We start from the raw sequence: 16,234 nt of genomic DNA, 5'->3' as shown, positions 1-16,234 counted from the left end.
CACCAATGACTTCGAGGTCAACAGACTTAGGTTTCGCTTGACAGTTTTTCCAGGTACATCAAATGTTTGAATTTTGAAAACTTCACCAGCTGTTTTGAAGGTAAGAAGGAGGTTCTGTGACTTCAGTGACTCGCGCTACAGAATGGCCCTTTTCGTTCCGAGTAACTTTGCGTTGATACCAATTTCTTACTTGAGAGTACCAACTCTCTGAGCCCTTAAAATCCTTACAAAGGTGCCTACTGCCTACACAGTAGTTATACCCCAGTCGTGCGCGAGCTAATCTTGTATAAAATATCCCCATCTTACGTTAGGGTCCCAGCTGCGTTATAAATATCCCCATCTACAATATTTTACTGAGCCAGGAAGCCCGCCCGTAAAAGGATTCTGATGCTTGTCAGAGCATTCAGGAAAAGATAAATTAATCAACATTTATATGTTTGGTCAGGAACAATTGGAGGGTTGCCAATCAGATCCGACTGCATCCTGCATCCATTGTCACCGCGCACAATCTCGTGCGCTGTCTGCGAGACACATTTTTTTACGCCGATTAGCATGATCGCCGCGCCGAGCGATGCCACACCGCGTCCAATTACAGCTGGAGCCGGCCGGCCCCACAGGCGACCAATCGGGCGCTCCAGCGAAAGAGCCCGGCGCGGCGCGGCGCGGCGCTCGCGGCGGACCGCCAGTGTGCCGCCGGACCGGCGCGGCGGCGTGTGCCGAGCTGTGACTGCGCGCCCCGCCACCGCTAGGAGAATGGCTAGCGAGCAGGTGCGCCGGTGTCTGCAGGCGGCCGGCGACCTGCGCGCCAACGACATCGTCCGCTTCGTGCGTCGCCGGCTCCACCTGGCCGCGCGCAGTCCGGTCCTCTGTCTGTGCGGCGCCTTCTTCGTGCTGATGACGCTGATGCCGGCGCCGATGCCGCACCAGGCTTCCGAATCACTCTCCAGAACCGGTGAGTGAACGCTGAGCTGCGGCTGGCTGTAACGCCGACAGGCATTGCTGGTTGTTGGGAAAACTAGGTAGCTATGGTTGTGCGACGCCTAAATATGTGGGATGGTAGCAATTAGTCGTGATCGTCCAGTCAATTAATGCGGGATTCCCACGCTCATATTTGTCGCCCGGCCGTGCGGGGGCTGGCAAGTCCGACCCGCACAGTGAAGGCCGCAGTGTGACCGCACAGTGACCGAGTGAAATGAATGGGGACCGTACCCAGGAATTGAACCGAGAAGGAATTGTACACAATACCCTACCCAGAAATTGTACCAAAGATATTTCGAGTTTCGACATCAACCGACATCACTGAAACGGATAGTCGAAGATTGAATGTCGTGACGCCGCAGCCATTGGCATTATCATATGCCTGTTTAGATATGGCTGTGTGCGATTTTTGCTATTTGTATTGCATACCTTGTTGCATACCACATTATGAATTTATTTATAAGATCATAGATATCTGTATACTATAGACCTCGGCATACATAACATGACCTTTTCCTGACCGGAAAAGGTCATGTTGCATATCAGTAAATCCACAACGTCGAGCCGAACACATCTAAGGCGTTTTTATCGCTCTAGCACGCCTCTATCAGAAGTTATTAGCGAAAAACTGCTAGATTCTGTTCGTGACCTGAGATGACCTCGGGGACATAACGCAGTGCAGTGTGCACAGTTGCCATTTTCCGGTTCAGTGTGTCAATTTTACCTGTATCTCGATGTTTGCGAGTGTCTAGAATAGCGTTCGTGCAAAACAGACGCCTTTCAATTTTCTCCCATTGACCTACATATAATGGAAAGGCCGCAAAATTGACCTGACCTTAGGTCACCGATATCAAAATTCCGAGATGTACATTTTATAGATAATGTTGCTCTAATCAATCGCTGAAAACTTCAAGGCAATCGTTCAGTCGGTGTAGCTATGACGAGCATTCTTATTTTTTTCTGAGTCGAGGTCACTTGGCGTGACCTGTTGACCTGACCTTAGGCGACCTGGGTCTGAAATTTTCACAACATGTGCGGAAAAGATGCACGAACAGGTGTACTAACCTCCGTTTTTGATATACCTATCTGCGAAAAACCGCAGGGGGGTGTTCAAACACCCCCCCCCCCGGCCTGGCGCGGGTTATACTGAGCCGGTGCGATTCCCTGAGCCCTATTCCACTGTGCAGTGTGCACTGCTGACTGGCCTCCTGTTTCCTAACCCGTGACCTTCCCGCTGTAAACATGCTGACCACGCACCATGCTGTCAGTGCGTCGCACTTGTCTTGTAGTAACTATAATGCTCTGTTCTGTCTTGCCCCTTGCTCAAAATTCGACACGCGCTCTGTCGGCTCCGACGGGAAGGATTGTCACATCGGTGTTGTCTTGATGTTCCCTTCGAAACGGTAGTCGTTGTTTTCTCTGTCGAGGACACCAAGCTTATGAAAATGAATCAGTAATTAAACAACACAAATAAAAACACACAACGACGTTTAATTTGTAAGAAGTAGCAACATTGTCAATCAGTATTTCCCGCATTAACTCTGGCCAGTGAGCGCGCACCACGTGGCAGTGGTGACCGCTGTTTGAGGCTATCTTGGCGAGAGCGACCAACAGCCGGCGGCCATTGCACCGCGCACAGCTCTCACATCCAGGTCAGCCGCAGCCGGGCGGCAGGCGCCGCGCCGGCCACCTCGGCTCTGCGTCCCGTTATGGTGCCTTGCAGCGACGGCACACGCCGGCCGCTCGCGCACCGGCCGCTCACTGTATTAGATGCTGGTTATGTATGTAGGCATGTTCTTGTGCACATTAGGTATTTTTTCAGGTTGTCCATCTTTATATCTATCCTGCGCCCCGCTGGGAGTCTTGGATTTCCACGCCCTGTTGGGGGGGGGGGGAGGGGTGTTTGAACAGCGCTACCTTCTAACTCGGCTCCTGGGCCACGTAGAGACACGGAGAAGTCGGTGTTCGAAAGAGCGTAAAATAATGACGATATCATCTCGGTCAATTTTTGCCCAGGTCAAAGGTCAGTTCCCAGAGGTCATTAAACGCCAAATGTCTCCGATTTTCAGGTCGAATATTGACAAATTTCAATAAACCAACGTATAACTCGGAAACTAATAAAGCTACAGCACCCGGAAAGGCACATTTGATAGCCCTTTTAACAATCTTTCTGAATATTTGTCTTAAGGTCGTTCTCCACGGTACATGTTTTGCGCGTTTTTAATGACGTTTTAACGCTTTTTTGATGTTTTGCGAGTTTTTCATGATCCGGCGTTGATCTGTACCATTAAATTACACTGTGCCATCTCCACGGCGGAAGATTTGTCAAAAATCAAAAAACGCGTGGCTTCATAAAATCAAAAAACTGCAAAACTCGTAAAACGCGTCAGGTTGTGTCCAGGGGGGCGACACGGCTATTCACGCAATGTATTCATTTACGGGCCTCGCGGGGCCTCGCGATGACGCGGCTGGAGGCAACCACTCAGCGCGCTAGGATCCTTCCGGCGGGGCCGGGCGCCGTAAGGTGTGCAATGAATGGGCGGGCAGACACAGATGAGGTAGCCGGTAGGTATTGAATTTGAAATGACATCATGAGCAATTTGATGGGGAGAGAGAACGTTTCTAATGGAGCTTGGGATGGGGGAAAACCAAAAATATCAGTGGGTTCAGAGCTCCGACGGGGCCGGGCGCCGTACGGTGCGTAGTAATTTAGGCGGACAGACAGATGAGTTATCGGATTTGAATTGACCTTACCATCGGGCTCTCTGGTGGGATTTTAAGACGTTTTTACTTTTTAGTTAAGCTCAGGGTGGGGCAGCCCGCTGGCGGATCCAAGGGAAGGCGTTTGGGACAAATGTTATCCCCCACAGGCCTACATCCGGGGCAGCGCCCGAATTCGTTTTTCGAGAGCAAAACGAAAACTTCACAACTTTTCTGAGGAAAATTTATTGATCGAACTGCACAGTAGTGCGCAAGGAATCGAAATCCGATATTCATAGAAACCTTTTTAGGGTATGCCCCACGATGTGTTCAAGACCTCTTCTTGGATCCGCCAGTTAAGAATATGTCACGGTCGATTATATCGAGTTTCGGCGTGACCGGGCGCTGTATACGTCGTACCTACGATGAAGAGGCGTACAGACACCACACCCCACATCCTACTGTTCTACCTGTTATGTGTGAAGCACTGAAGTATCACAGAAGCCCACAGGACCTGCGAGTCGACGAGGTGGCCGCTGGATACTGCAGCTTCCCGGAGTTGCCCGGGACCGAGGGTTTAACAGTAGTAATTTCACTGGTGGCGAATCATCGTATGTAAAGATCATATCCTCAATGACCTCCGTTACGATTTTATATTCCTAATATGGCAGACCAATTATGCTTGCCTACGTTCAGGCATTATCCCTGATGCTTATCCGCCCACCCACTACAACATGTTTTGTCTGTCAATCAACCATTGCTCGACGACGGGATCCACTCTTAACCATCCGTATTCGATTGTCAGTTCACCCACCCCGTTTCCCTAAAATAGACGGGTCAGACTCGGCCTGGGTCCTAATGAGTCCTAGAATCACCAGAGACGGGATCAGGTCGCCGTTATTGTACCGGTCTTGGCGTCTTTAGGTACCTACATATAGACAGCTTCGACCACGGACGTCGGACCGTTCTACGAATATACGCACCATCCAGGCCTAAGATGCGTCGAGCTTTATAAGAATGCAGTCTAGATCAATCAACAAAACAATGGTGGTATGCAAAAAACGCTTTAAAATCTCTCCCCCGCTCCCGCAACGTCCCAACGCTCCTCCGTTATACGCTCGCCCGATGCGTCCGCCGAGCCGGCTTGCCTCCAATGACGTCATCGGCCGGCCGGCGGCGTTCAAGGTCAAACGGCTGGTGTCCTTACCTGGAGTTCTATAGCCTTGGTTGTGTCATGCAAAACTCGTAAAACCTTTAAAAAACGCAAAACTCTCATTTGTAAAAACGCGCGATTTTATCCAAACATTTGGATCGAATGAAAGTTTTCCGGTTTTTGACAAGGCTAAGAAGGCAATCCTTCTACTATTAATACCATTTTACGGTGAAATGGATGCAATGGAAAGTGTGGAAAGCGATGAAACGCAATTTGATCATTGGCGAAATTGACCTGATCCTAGGTCTTTGATAGCGAAATTCCGAGATATGTGTTTTATATACACTGCCGTTCCTATCAATCGCTGAAAGTTTCAAAGCGATCGGTCACTCGGTGAAGCAATGGCAGACATTTGAAACTTTTTATAAGGTGAGGTCACTTACGAGTACTTGATGTGACCGGGTGACCTGACCTTGGGGGACCTCTGTCTGAAATTTTCATAACATATGCAAAAAATATGCTTGATGAGATGTGCTAAAAAAGGCGGCACTCTGTGCCAACATTTTTTCTTAATTTACGAAAACCGTAGGAGGGTGTTCAAACCTACACCCTGGCTCAAACACCCCCTCCCCAAGCAGGGCGCGGTTTAATTAGCCCTTATAACTGCCGAAGACGCATCCTCTAATATCCTCAGCGCGATTTTCAGGAATGTGCACCACTTGTAGACCATTTGCAGAGAAGGCATTAGATAGGTACTATTTATCATGCGAGTAGGCCGACGACAGTGGGAGTGGAGTATCCCCCGGAGCTTAAGGCTCTACGCCGGAGGCCCGCAATGAACTGTCGCAAGGAAGACAAAGCGGCTTTAACGAAATTCCGATCTGTCAGACATTCAAGTGGACATCTAACTATACGTGTATTGAGTCATTGTAGATCCTGACAATCGGTTATTTCCTTGGAAGATGAGATATAAGGGATTATTCGTATATCTAACGGGCACCGTAGAGGTTGTCAAGTGAATCCCATGAGCGTGAAACATCGACGGCGCTCCACGCACACTCGTGCCCTATCCGCACACATTCGGCCGATACTCGATATGTTTCTAGCTTTGGTAACTGATTGGGAAGGCGTAATGTTTCTCACGGAATTACGCTCTTGCTGAATATCGTGCGCCGCACTGTACAGTGTGCAGCCGCCCCAGCTGACAGCTTTATTTGCTAAATTTGGCTATGACAACAATTTATGAGGGCCGCACACCATGCGCCTGTCTGAAGATGTCAAACGGATGTCCATTTCATTTCGAATGCAAATCAGGTCGGTCCCGTAGCTCAGTCGATAGAGCGCAGGACTCCGCGTGGTCAAAGCACGCGCCCCGGTTATGACAGTCCGGGTTTGAAATGCGTCGGGCGCTCGATGTTTATGAGCCTCCTGACAGCTATGGTTGCGGTTGGTGGCAGGCTGTAGCCAGGCGAAGTCAGTGAGGCGACCGGCTGTGCGCACTATGTGCGTACGTTAACCCGCGCCCCGTATGAAGGGGGGGGGGGGCGAAACGGCCCCCTGTCCTTTTCCGTAGATATCTCCTAAAACGACTGCAGATATCGTCACGGAACTTTCAGGACCTCTCCGGGCATCAATTTTACACATTGTGAACAAATTCATTTTCCAGAGGCTATGATAGGCTGGCCACAAAGGACGTCAGAATGACGTCCTGCTCTTCCATTTTCGACCAAAAAAGGTTTCGCTGGAAGAGCTGTCGGACCTACAGCTTTAAAAGTAAAAAAAAAATGTTCGAGAGATAAAAGATGTAAAATTAATAGGGCTGTAATACTGCTATCTCGAATTTTTAAAATTTGTGGATTTTGACCCCCAAAATAAAAAAGGAATTGTTTGGATATAACAGTAAAAAATCCTAAAGTTCTTTTGAATATTTAAAAAACTGGATTATAAATGATAGTCCCTACTGTCTTCTATCCACATAAATTTGAGATCGGTACCTCTTTTTTGGCCACGTTGTAGCGAAAAAAACCTTCAAAATTGATGTCAAAGCTGCGAACTCATTTTTTGCAATTCTAGTCCACGTAGCGCAAAACAAAGACAACCATTAGACTCCCCGCGACGAGCTGCATCGCATCGATACTCATCTGATGCAAATATATCAACTTTGAGATTTGACCTAATTTGACCTGACCTTGATCTGACCTTAACCAGAACATAACCTTAACTGGCCCCAAAGGTCGCCTGACCCTCATACTCGCATTTGTCATGTAAAATTGACCATAAAACATGCATCACACGACACTTTCATATTGTGACCCACAGTGACCTGACCTCTGCGACCTGAACTGGTATCAGTGACGTCATATAGCAAAATATGTGTTTCACGAACATTTCTCCATCAATGGTTTTTGGTTAGCATGCCTGTTACTCGATTTTACAACACTTTTCTTAGAATGGCTGTAAACTGTGAAAATGCGACCTTTGACCTGACCTGTAACGTCATCGGTTGGACCGAGTTAAATAAAATTGGGTCACAAGGTAGTTCCCTGGTAAGGCAATCCAGCGCTGTTTGAATTTTGAAAATCGGCAGGTAACTTTCCGAGATCTTAGGGGGGCTGAAACGCCCCCCCTACGGGTGGTAGGGTCCGCCGATAGCCCTACGGGGCGCGGGTTTAATTTCGGACTCCAAATTCTGCCATAGACCAGGAATTGCGCGATCGGAGGGTAAAAGACTGAGGGCAGGCTCAACGCAACAAACAGCGGGGCTCTGTCCTTGTGATTCCTTCCATTTGGATTGTTTGAACTAAGCTTAAAGAAATACCGAATCCTTGTATGTATATGCCTAATATATATACACATAATTACTATTCTCCAAAACAAGCCAACTTTAGTGAACCGTGATTTTTTGCTTAGCATTTCCCGAATTGGTTCATTTTTTAGTGTTTATCCGTGCACAGACCTCGGTATGCCTACATAAGTCTATTTATCTGTAGTTTCGGTTGCAGGCTTATTTCTAGTTTTCCAATGCTCTGAAATAGCTGTCTGTCTGACACGCGCCTCTGCCGGCCGGTCGGCGTTCAGCACGGAGCGCGGACGACCCACCCGAGGACGTAACCTGGGACCGGCTGCCGCTGGTGCCGGCCTCCGCTGACGACGAGGACCAGCTCATCGAGTGCACCGACGACGAAGATGAGGAGCTGGAGCTACCGCAGGTTAGTGGTGCTCACTCACTGTCAGATTATTGACTTTGCTTTTCGACTACATTCATACGATCTTATATACTTCCTTATATTCCTTATATTCCTTATATTCCGCTTATTATGTAAGATGTAAAACCTATTATTTATTTTGGTTTTGAATGCAGGTGCCAAATCTCAGGTGGTAATAGTGTAATAATAGCAGACTGGTGTTTGATTCATCTGTGATTGAATCGATTGGATTGAATCAAACAAAATTTGTTGAATCAAAAAGGTTTGATTCACCGTCAGAATTGTTTGATTCACAAGCCATGATTGAATCAAACGCATTGGAATCAGTGTTGATTGAATAAAAGAAATATGATTCATGAACTTTAAAAAATTGAAGTAAACGAACAAAGTTCATTATCATTTATCAACAAATATTAACACTACTGCCATTACATGACAACAAAAAGAAAAGAACACAACAAATACAATACTATCCCTGATATTTTGTATATTTTATTATTTAATTGAATCAAAAAAAAATTATTCAAAAAAAATTGGCTGAATCAAACATGAATGATTCGTTTTATTGTTTTTTGATTCTCTGAATCAAAAGGAATCGATTCACCAAATTTTTTGAAGGAATCAAACGGTGATTGAATCAAACAAAAATCAAATGAATCAATGATTGAATCGATCCAAAAAAGGTGAATCAAAAACCAGTCTGAATAATAGGACAGTTGAACGAGAGCAACAATTAAAATCGGATTAGAAAATGAATACATAAACCAGTTTGGTTTGCACATAAAGCATAGGTACAAACTTTATGTCTCCCTGTTCATTGCTTATCAATCTCTACATGATAATGAAGATTTGGATTGTTCGAGGGATTAAGCTCGATTGTACCTTAATAAGCACATCGTAAGGATATCATAGGCGGCGGAACGGGGAGGGCACCGGGGCACCATTCCCCCCTTTGATTTTTGCATTTTTGGGACCAAAAATCGGCAGTGTCCCCCCTTGATTGAAGGCGTTCCGCCGCCACTGAAGGATATCACAAATCCTTCTATTGTATTTTCCTTGTGACTGTATTTGGAAGGTAAATGACTACTAGCTACTAAATGATGGCGTATTTGCACCTACGAGACAAGACGGATGGTGCGTACAAACGCACGTTGTCCAGTCGCCTGCAGGCACTATAAATTATAACGAGCTGCACGCTCCACTGCCCTTTCGGTGACGGAAGCTGTCTGCTGCGCCTGAGCATTATGAGTTGTGTAATCCCCACTGCGTAGCACTGGCTTGTGCAAACATACATATTGTTTGCACGTGTCACTGGGGGATAATTTGCTGAGGTCAAATCGAAGTGTCCGACATTACGAAAGTTAATGACCCGGAGCCGGTTAATTACTGTGGAATTTCGTAACCATTGCGCCCTTCCGTTACGTTAATGTCCCTTCAGGCAGTCGTAATTCATTCAGCCTTTCATGTTAAGTGACTACTGACGACTTCCCTACGAGTGGCTTTTGCCGAAATTGTAATGCGATAACCACTACTCCACGGATGATCTATTTTTGTCGGCTGTGAGCGGTTTCTTAGCGATGCTGGCATATCGGCTCTAATTATCGTCTTTGACAGCAAAATAATGGCCTTTGGTGGCGCAGCTATTGAGCAGTGGCTGAGCCCGCCCGTTGAGCTGGCGTGTCCAGCTGTCATGGCTCAACGCTTCGGTGCGGCGGCGGAGACAGAAAAAGACAGCTGCCGCTGCTGAGAGCGCCTGGAGACGCCTGCCACGGCGCCTACGCCATGCACCGCACGCAGCTCCGGCGGCGGCTCTGACGTGCTGGCCGACGGCAGAACCCACCGCGGGGCATTTCACCTCGCCATCTCACAGCGGTGAAACCGACGCCTCGCCAGCGCAATAGGATATGAGTTGGCTGTTTTGCTCTCACGCGGTATTCCGCAAAGAACACGCGGCTCAGCCACTGTCCATCGAGGCCAAATGCTGTCAGGTATGGAACGTCAAAGTGGTTTGCGACTTATTACGCCAACTTTAAAACTTGAAATGGCTGACTGGATGTTAGGGTCTCCCAATAAGTGTCAAGGCTGTCCCGACCTCAACGGAGCACAGTTGTTTCTGCATTAGCAGGTCAACGGTCTGATTACCATTAGCATATCGATGCATATGTTAATTAAGCTACCTACGTTTGTATAGTCACTTGCATGGAGCTGATTTCTTCCTACAAGCTGGATATGAATATTATCATGGCAGTCGTTTATCCTATATACCTATGCAATATACATATACACAACGTATCACTATATCCAGCCCATATCCACATCCAGTACTAACACATCCGCACTCTCACATACAACGCTGACAGCACAACTAACGGGCCATCGCTAGTGGAAACCAGACGGTACCCGGAAAAACCCCGTCCAGCGGGCTGGGCCAGGATTTCCAGAAGTCGCCAGTCATGGAACGCGCCATCCAGGCCCACCTATTGACTGTGCTGCGACTGACTTTGACGAAGTGTGGCCCACAATGCGTTGTGAGCACTTTTGGGTTTCACCATGTTTGACGCGTACACACTGGAACCGTTGCGTGGCTGTGCTATCGACCTCCTTTTGGCCGTCAGCTCTCCACCTAAACGATGCCTTTTTGAGAGGAGAAGCTCGAAAAAACAATCAGAACATAAATAAGCCTCAACTTTCAGTTCAGCTTGCAGTAAACCTATGTGTTTTTAGTATATGTCTCTATACATTTCTACTAGGTACTTATCTAACTATACATATAACTGTGATTGCAATTAAATACAGTGCAAGGAATATTATTATTATTATTATTATTTCATTTATTTTCACCAACCACAGAAACGTGGGCGTTACGGTGAAAATAGGCACGAGGTAGGTACATACATACAGTTCACCAGGTACACAACACTTAACATGATCCACGTATGAACATACCTATTACCTATGCATGTTACCTACAAGCTACATGCACGTTACATGAACAGACTCAAACTGCCACCATATCAATATTCTCCTGATACAAAGAAGTAGTCCTCAAACGTATAGTGCAGTGACTGGCGAGTAACATCAAATGAAACACTGGCAATTGCACACGTTGAAACGATACATTGTATAAGTACGAGCATATGACCGATAATCATGGCTTGTCAATGTCTGCCTTAGTTAGAATGTACTTTATTACTTCATTCTTTGAGGCGTTCCTCACTTGAGGGGGCAAGCTGTTCCAAAGCTTAGAGCCTTGGTAAGAAAGAGAATTTTTCATGAATTCCGTTCTTGGGGCAACAAGATCAAGGTTCTCTGATTGTCTTGTGTTACGTTCAGATTGTCGTGTCATAAAAAGCGTCGAAACGAGAGGCGTTGTACTTTCAGGAGAAAGCAGACATTGGCGGACAATATTAAGAGCAGCAATTTTATATTCCGTGGCAAGATCAACACGCCATGCCACACTTTTGCCTTCGCGACCCGCGATTCGCCTGGCAAATTTAACAATCTTAGCTATTCTTTTTGCTTGAGTCATACTGCAGTTTCCCCACACTGAAACACAGAAACGCATATGCGGCAAAACTAACGAGTTTATCAGTAGGACAACAGTTTTTAAAGGCATCATGTGGCGCAGCTGACTCAAACGGATTAGCATGCCGATACATTTGCCCGTAATTGTGTCAATGTGGTTGCTCCATGTGAGACAGCTGTCAAGTGTCACACCCAAACTGATCACGGACCGTTTGATAGGCACGACGGTATCAAATATTTGTATGCTCTTCAGGTCGATCCGTTTCAAGATAACCTTGGAGCCAAAAACAATAACCTGTGATTTAGCAACATTCAGTGATAGGTGATTTTGTGAGAACCAAGTCCTTAACTTTTTAAGCAAAACCTGAAGACGATCGACCATATCAACCAGGTCGTGAGGTGATCCAGACACTAGCACCTGGGTGTCATCAGCATATTGAATCATGGAACCTGGCTCAGGAGCGACAGTAGGCAAATCGTTCACATATATGTTAAACAGTAAAGGACCCAGGACACTTCCTTGTGGAACACCCGATGAGACAAGGCCTGTAACATCACTACAGCCTCGTACATATTGGCATCTATCTGTTAGGTAGGCTTTGAACCATGGGTGGTCAATACCGTACTGGGAGAGTTTATCTAGCAGCATATGATGGTTTACAGAGTCAAATGCCTTGCTCAAATCAAGGCACACCAAAATGCATACATTACCCCTATCAATAGAGGACCTGATGGACTCTGTTAAAGCAATGAGAGCGTGCTCTACGGAATGACGCGGTCGAAATCCAAACTGCTCGTCCGACAACACACAAGAGTCGCTCAAATACTCCTTAAGCTGAAGAGCGACGAGTCTCTCCATAATTTTAGAAGCAATGCACAACAGCGAAATCGGCCTGTAATTGGACGCATTTTTAATATCACCTTTACCTTTATGAACAGGCACCACTTCAGCTGTCTTCCAGCACGATGGTAAGGTACCGCTGGTAATGGAAGAGTTGAATATCCGCAGGAGTGGCATGAGTAACCTGCTAGAAAAGACTTAAATAGAAAAGCAGGGAGTCCATCGGGTCCTGAGGACGAATTTACCTTTAAGGATCGCAACCTGTGACCCCTCTGTGAGCCCCTGAGGTCATCTCAGGTCATGAAAGATCACCAGCAGTTTTTTGCTATAGCTTTTGATAGAGACGTTCTAGAGCGGTGAAAACATGTCAGATGTGTTCAGCTCGATAATACGGATCGACTGATATGCAACATGACCCTTTCCGGTCAGGTCATGACCTTGACCTGAGGTCAAATTTTCAAAATGACCTTTCAAGGTCAACAGATAATTAATTCGACGCGTCTCGACGAGAGGAACACGATGCTGGTAAAAGAAAGTTCGTGCAAGGTTTGAGTCAAAAGTTATTGTAGAAAATTGTTTCCTGAAAAAAATCGGCTATTCTGGCAGTTTTTGCCCCCTGCAGGCAAAACCGTTGACGGTAGGTCAAATCTGAGAGAATGGCTCAGAAAATTTTTACCTCACTTGACCTGACCTTGACCTTACCTCGACTTGAAATTCATCCAGATGTGGTCCATATCACTTATTGAGTGTTCCTTTTGAATTCTATGAATTCAAAGAACCATAAAACATGTGTCGCACATGCCCTTTTCTATATTTCATTTTTGGTGACCTGACCTGACCTTGTCCTTGATCTTTGCATGATATTGTATGCAACGAATATTGTCTTGGTAGCCTAAGAACACGTTTTGGGCAATCAGTCTCAGTCCATTCTTCGGCAACTACGGTGCAAGGCCGATAATGTAGAAACTTGCATTTTGTACCCTTGACCTGACCTTGACCTGACCTCTGACCTACTTGAGCAAACAAAACGTAGCTCTTAAGATCCGTCTTGTTGAGAGCTTTCGAGTGCCGTTTTCCCGTCTTTCTGCGACCATCGGTTCGGAAGTTAGACAGGGGGGGGGGACAAAATCTGCCCCTCCCCAGTAGAGCACGTATGGCTGAATAGCCCAGCGGGGCGCGGGTTAAGTCAAAAGTGATTACCGAAAAACATTTTTCGTGAAAACGGCTTTTTATAGAGTTTTTGCCCTCTGGAGGCTAAACTGTTGACCCGAGGCCAAATCTGAGAACAAAGCCCAGAAAGGTCTGTAAAAAGGCTATTCGAATGTTGTTGTTTTTTCCGCGGCGCTGTAGCTCTAATGGTTCCCGATTAAGCCATCGGGTGTTTCAAAAATTGACCCCAGCACGACACGGAAAACTCAGGCCAGTATTAAATTTTTAGTATTAATTTTTTACCATGCATGCCGTTTGCCATGCAAAAGATTCCCCGCGGGTTAAGCTGTCCCGAGACAGACCAGCGGCGGTTGGAGGTCTTGTACCCGGCGTGCGACCATGCCCGTTACATCGGCTGCTGGGCGCTTACAGTCCTCCACACAGTCCGCCTCGGCCACCTCGCGCCGCGGTAAATGTGGGTCGGCACTTCATTCCGAGAACTGGCCTTCAACCCCTCGCGGCTCGTTCCGAGGAGTCCCACTTTCCAGTGATAGCCGCGGAGCGTACGATAATTAATGATGGATTACAACTTACATAAGTCAATTTAAAAAGAAAGACACTTGATTACGGAGCGAGCGGAGCGAGGGAAGTCTTGAACAGCAGTTTTTTTTTAGCATGCAAAACTTATACCTCCGCAACCATTAGACCGATTTACTTGCGGTAATTTTAGTAGGGTGGCTTCATTTCTTCTACCAAGTATTGAACTATTACCGATGCATGTGGGTGACCCCTTATGCGCACGTGTCACGTGCAAAACGAAGAGGTGTCAGTTTTGCAGTAATGGCAGTATCTCCGTACTGTGATGATTGCGCTGAAACTTAACATGTAGGGAGGCAACCACCAGGCAATGCGTTCCCACGTGTCACGGCCGGGGTGCTGCTGCACGTGCGTACAGGTCTCGCGAGATTAAGCGGTAGGTTTTGCACTTTTACATTTCCGGCTATATCTCAGAAAATAACCGATCTACGATGAAGCCATTTTACACGATCATAGCCGGCTTGTTGCCCAACAAGTCGATCGCATCTTCAACTCTTAAAAGCTTAGGACGACGAAGATACAGCCTGAAGTACACTAATTTGTCTAGGTGCAAAACTTACCGCTAAAACCCGCGAGACCTGTACGTGCAGGGGTCGTTTCCAGATCTAAAGAACGGCTAAAGCGATTGCGCTCAAATTTGATGCACGGTTAGAGACCGGTTGGAAGAGTGCCATGCGTAAGTCAGTTGGGACCCAGTTTGCACGTGCGCACGTGCTGGGTGCCACTTCCAGATCTCCATAATGGCTGGGCTGATTGCGCTAAATTTTGGCACATCGCTAGAGACCGGTTAGAAGGGTGCCGTTCATATCTAACTCATTCTGAAGTACTCCCTCGCAATTCCACGCGTGCAAGGTTCACCCTCTCTCTCGCTCGTATGTCGTCCCAAAAGGCGTCTTACTGATGTATTTACAATCGAAGTGCCAAACACCAATGGTTGGGACGGTGTCTCTGCGAGAGATGTGTCAGTGCCCTCTGAGCCACGGCTTATACAACAGCTGAGCTGCGCTGCGCGACTAGAATTGACCGCAGATGGATCTGTTCGACCTCGTCCCACGGTTCGTCGGAAGGTCATCTCAGGCTCAAAAGAAACGATATATACCATTCGAAAGCTGACGGTGAGCTAAATCCAAAAATGTATTTTTTATCAAAATCGATCGATGGCCTTTTTTTGAAAATTGCGTTTCTGTAAAAACTTTATAGTTTTCAACGGGCTGTCCCGGGCATTCTTGAAAAAATAAGCATGTTTTTTCGAGTTGCAGTGAAAGCTGAACGCCAAAAGAACAATATTTAGCGAATCAATATTTCCTAACATATGCGTCTCCCACAGCCGACAATAAGGCGCAATCACACAGCTCAGTATCACGATGGACCAAAGTCAACCACACAGAAGCGTGAAATGACCCTTATCGACTCGCAGACCCGGCGCTCTAGGCCCGCCTGACCAGCCACGGAAAGAACGTTCGGCTCTCGTTCTACTAAACAAATGTCATATTTGTCAGTTTATCTGTCTATATCGCTATTAAAGTTATTCAGGATACCTGTGAAGAAAATTCATTGTTCTGCTTGATTTACAACATGCTTTAATTTACATTTTTCTGATACATATGTTGTTCCATCCAGCTGCGCTCAGTGCCCGCGCAGGGGAAGTGAGCGGGGTTTCACCGTCAGAGGCTGTACTGGTGACAGCTGCTCGGCCGTACGACCGGTCAAAGGTTACCCTGCCCCACCGGGCGCTACCCCCACTCCACCCGAGCTGAGGCCTCAGGCCGGTACAACCTCTGACATTTCAGCGCGGCCAATTTTCCTTATGTGGGCATGATACCAAGCTCAATTGAGCAAAGTAGACTTGAACAAATGCAAATTAATGCATGATGTGAAGATGACAAAGCAATGAATCTTCTGCTCATGTATCCTGAATAACTCAAGTAGGGTAGGGTGGGGTAATTTGAACATGTGGGGCAATTTGAACATAGTGTGAATAACAGAAAATTACGGAAAATCCATAAGTGGCATGACAATAAGACCAATGAGAGAAATTATCGTAACTAAAAGGGCTGTCATATGAACGGGGTTTTGAGTTTCAGG

The 16,234-nt window shown here is 46.7% G+C and overlaps 1 protein-coding gene across 1 annotated transcript in view; it reads left to right on the top strand.

Annotated features, from left to right (window-relative positions):
* The first annotated feature begins 593 nt into the window (after nucleotides 1-593).
* LOC122375094 (galactoside alpha-(1,2)-fucosyltransferase 2-like) overlaps nucleotides 594-16,234 on the top strand; it is a 29,302-nt gene continuing 13,661 nt past the window's right edge. Inside the window, exons 1-2 of the mRNA XM_043354277.1 lie at nucleotides 594-952; nucleotides 7,910-8,040. Coding sequence (XP_043210212.1) covers nucleotides 754-952; nucleotides 7,910-8,040 — 330 coding nt within the window. The 5' untranslated portion in view covers nucleotides 594-753. The remainder of the gene's footprint in view (nucleotides 953-7,909; nucleotides 8,041-16,234) is intronic.

Source organism: Amphibalanus amphitrite, unplaced genomic scaffold (assembly GCF_019059575.1).
Source record: "Amphibalanus amphitrite isolate SeventyFive unplaced genomic scaffold, NRLGWU_Aamphi_draft 001773F_arrow, whole genome shotgun sequence".
NCBI classification, from domain to species: Eukaryota; Metazoa; Arthropoda; class Thecostraca; order Balanomorpha; family Balanidae; genus Amphibalanus; species Amphibalanus amphitrite.
The sequence above is the reverse complement of the archived record's forward strand: the minus strand, read 5'-3'. Positions and strand labels throughout refer to the sequence as shown.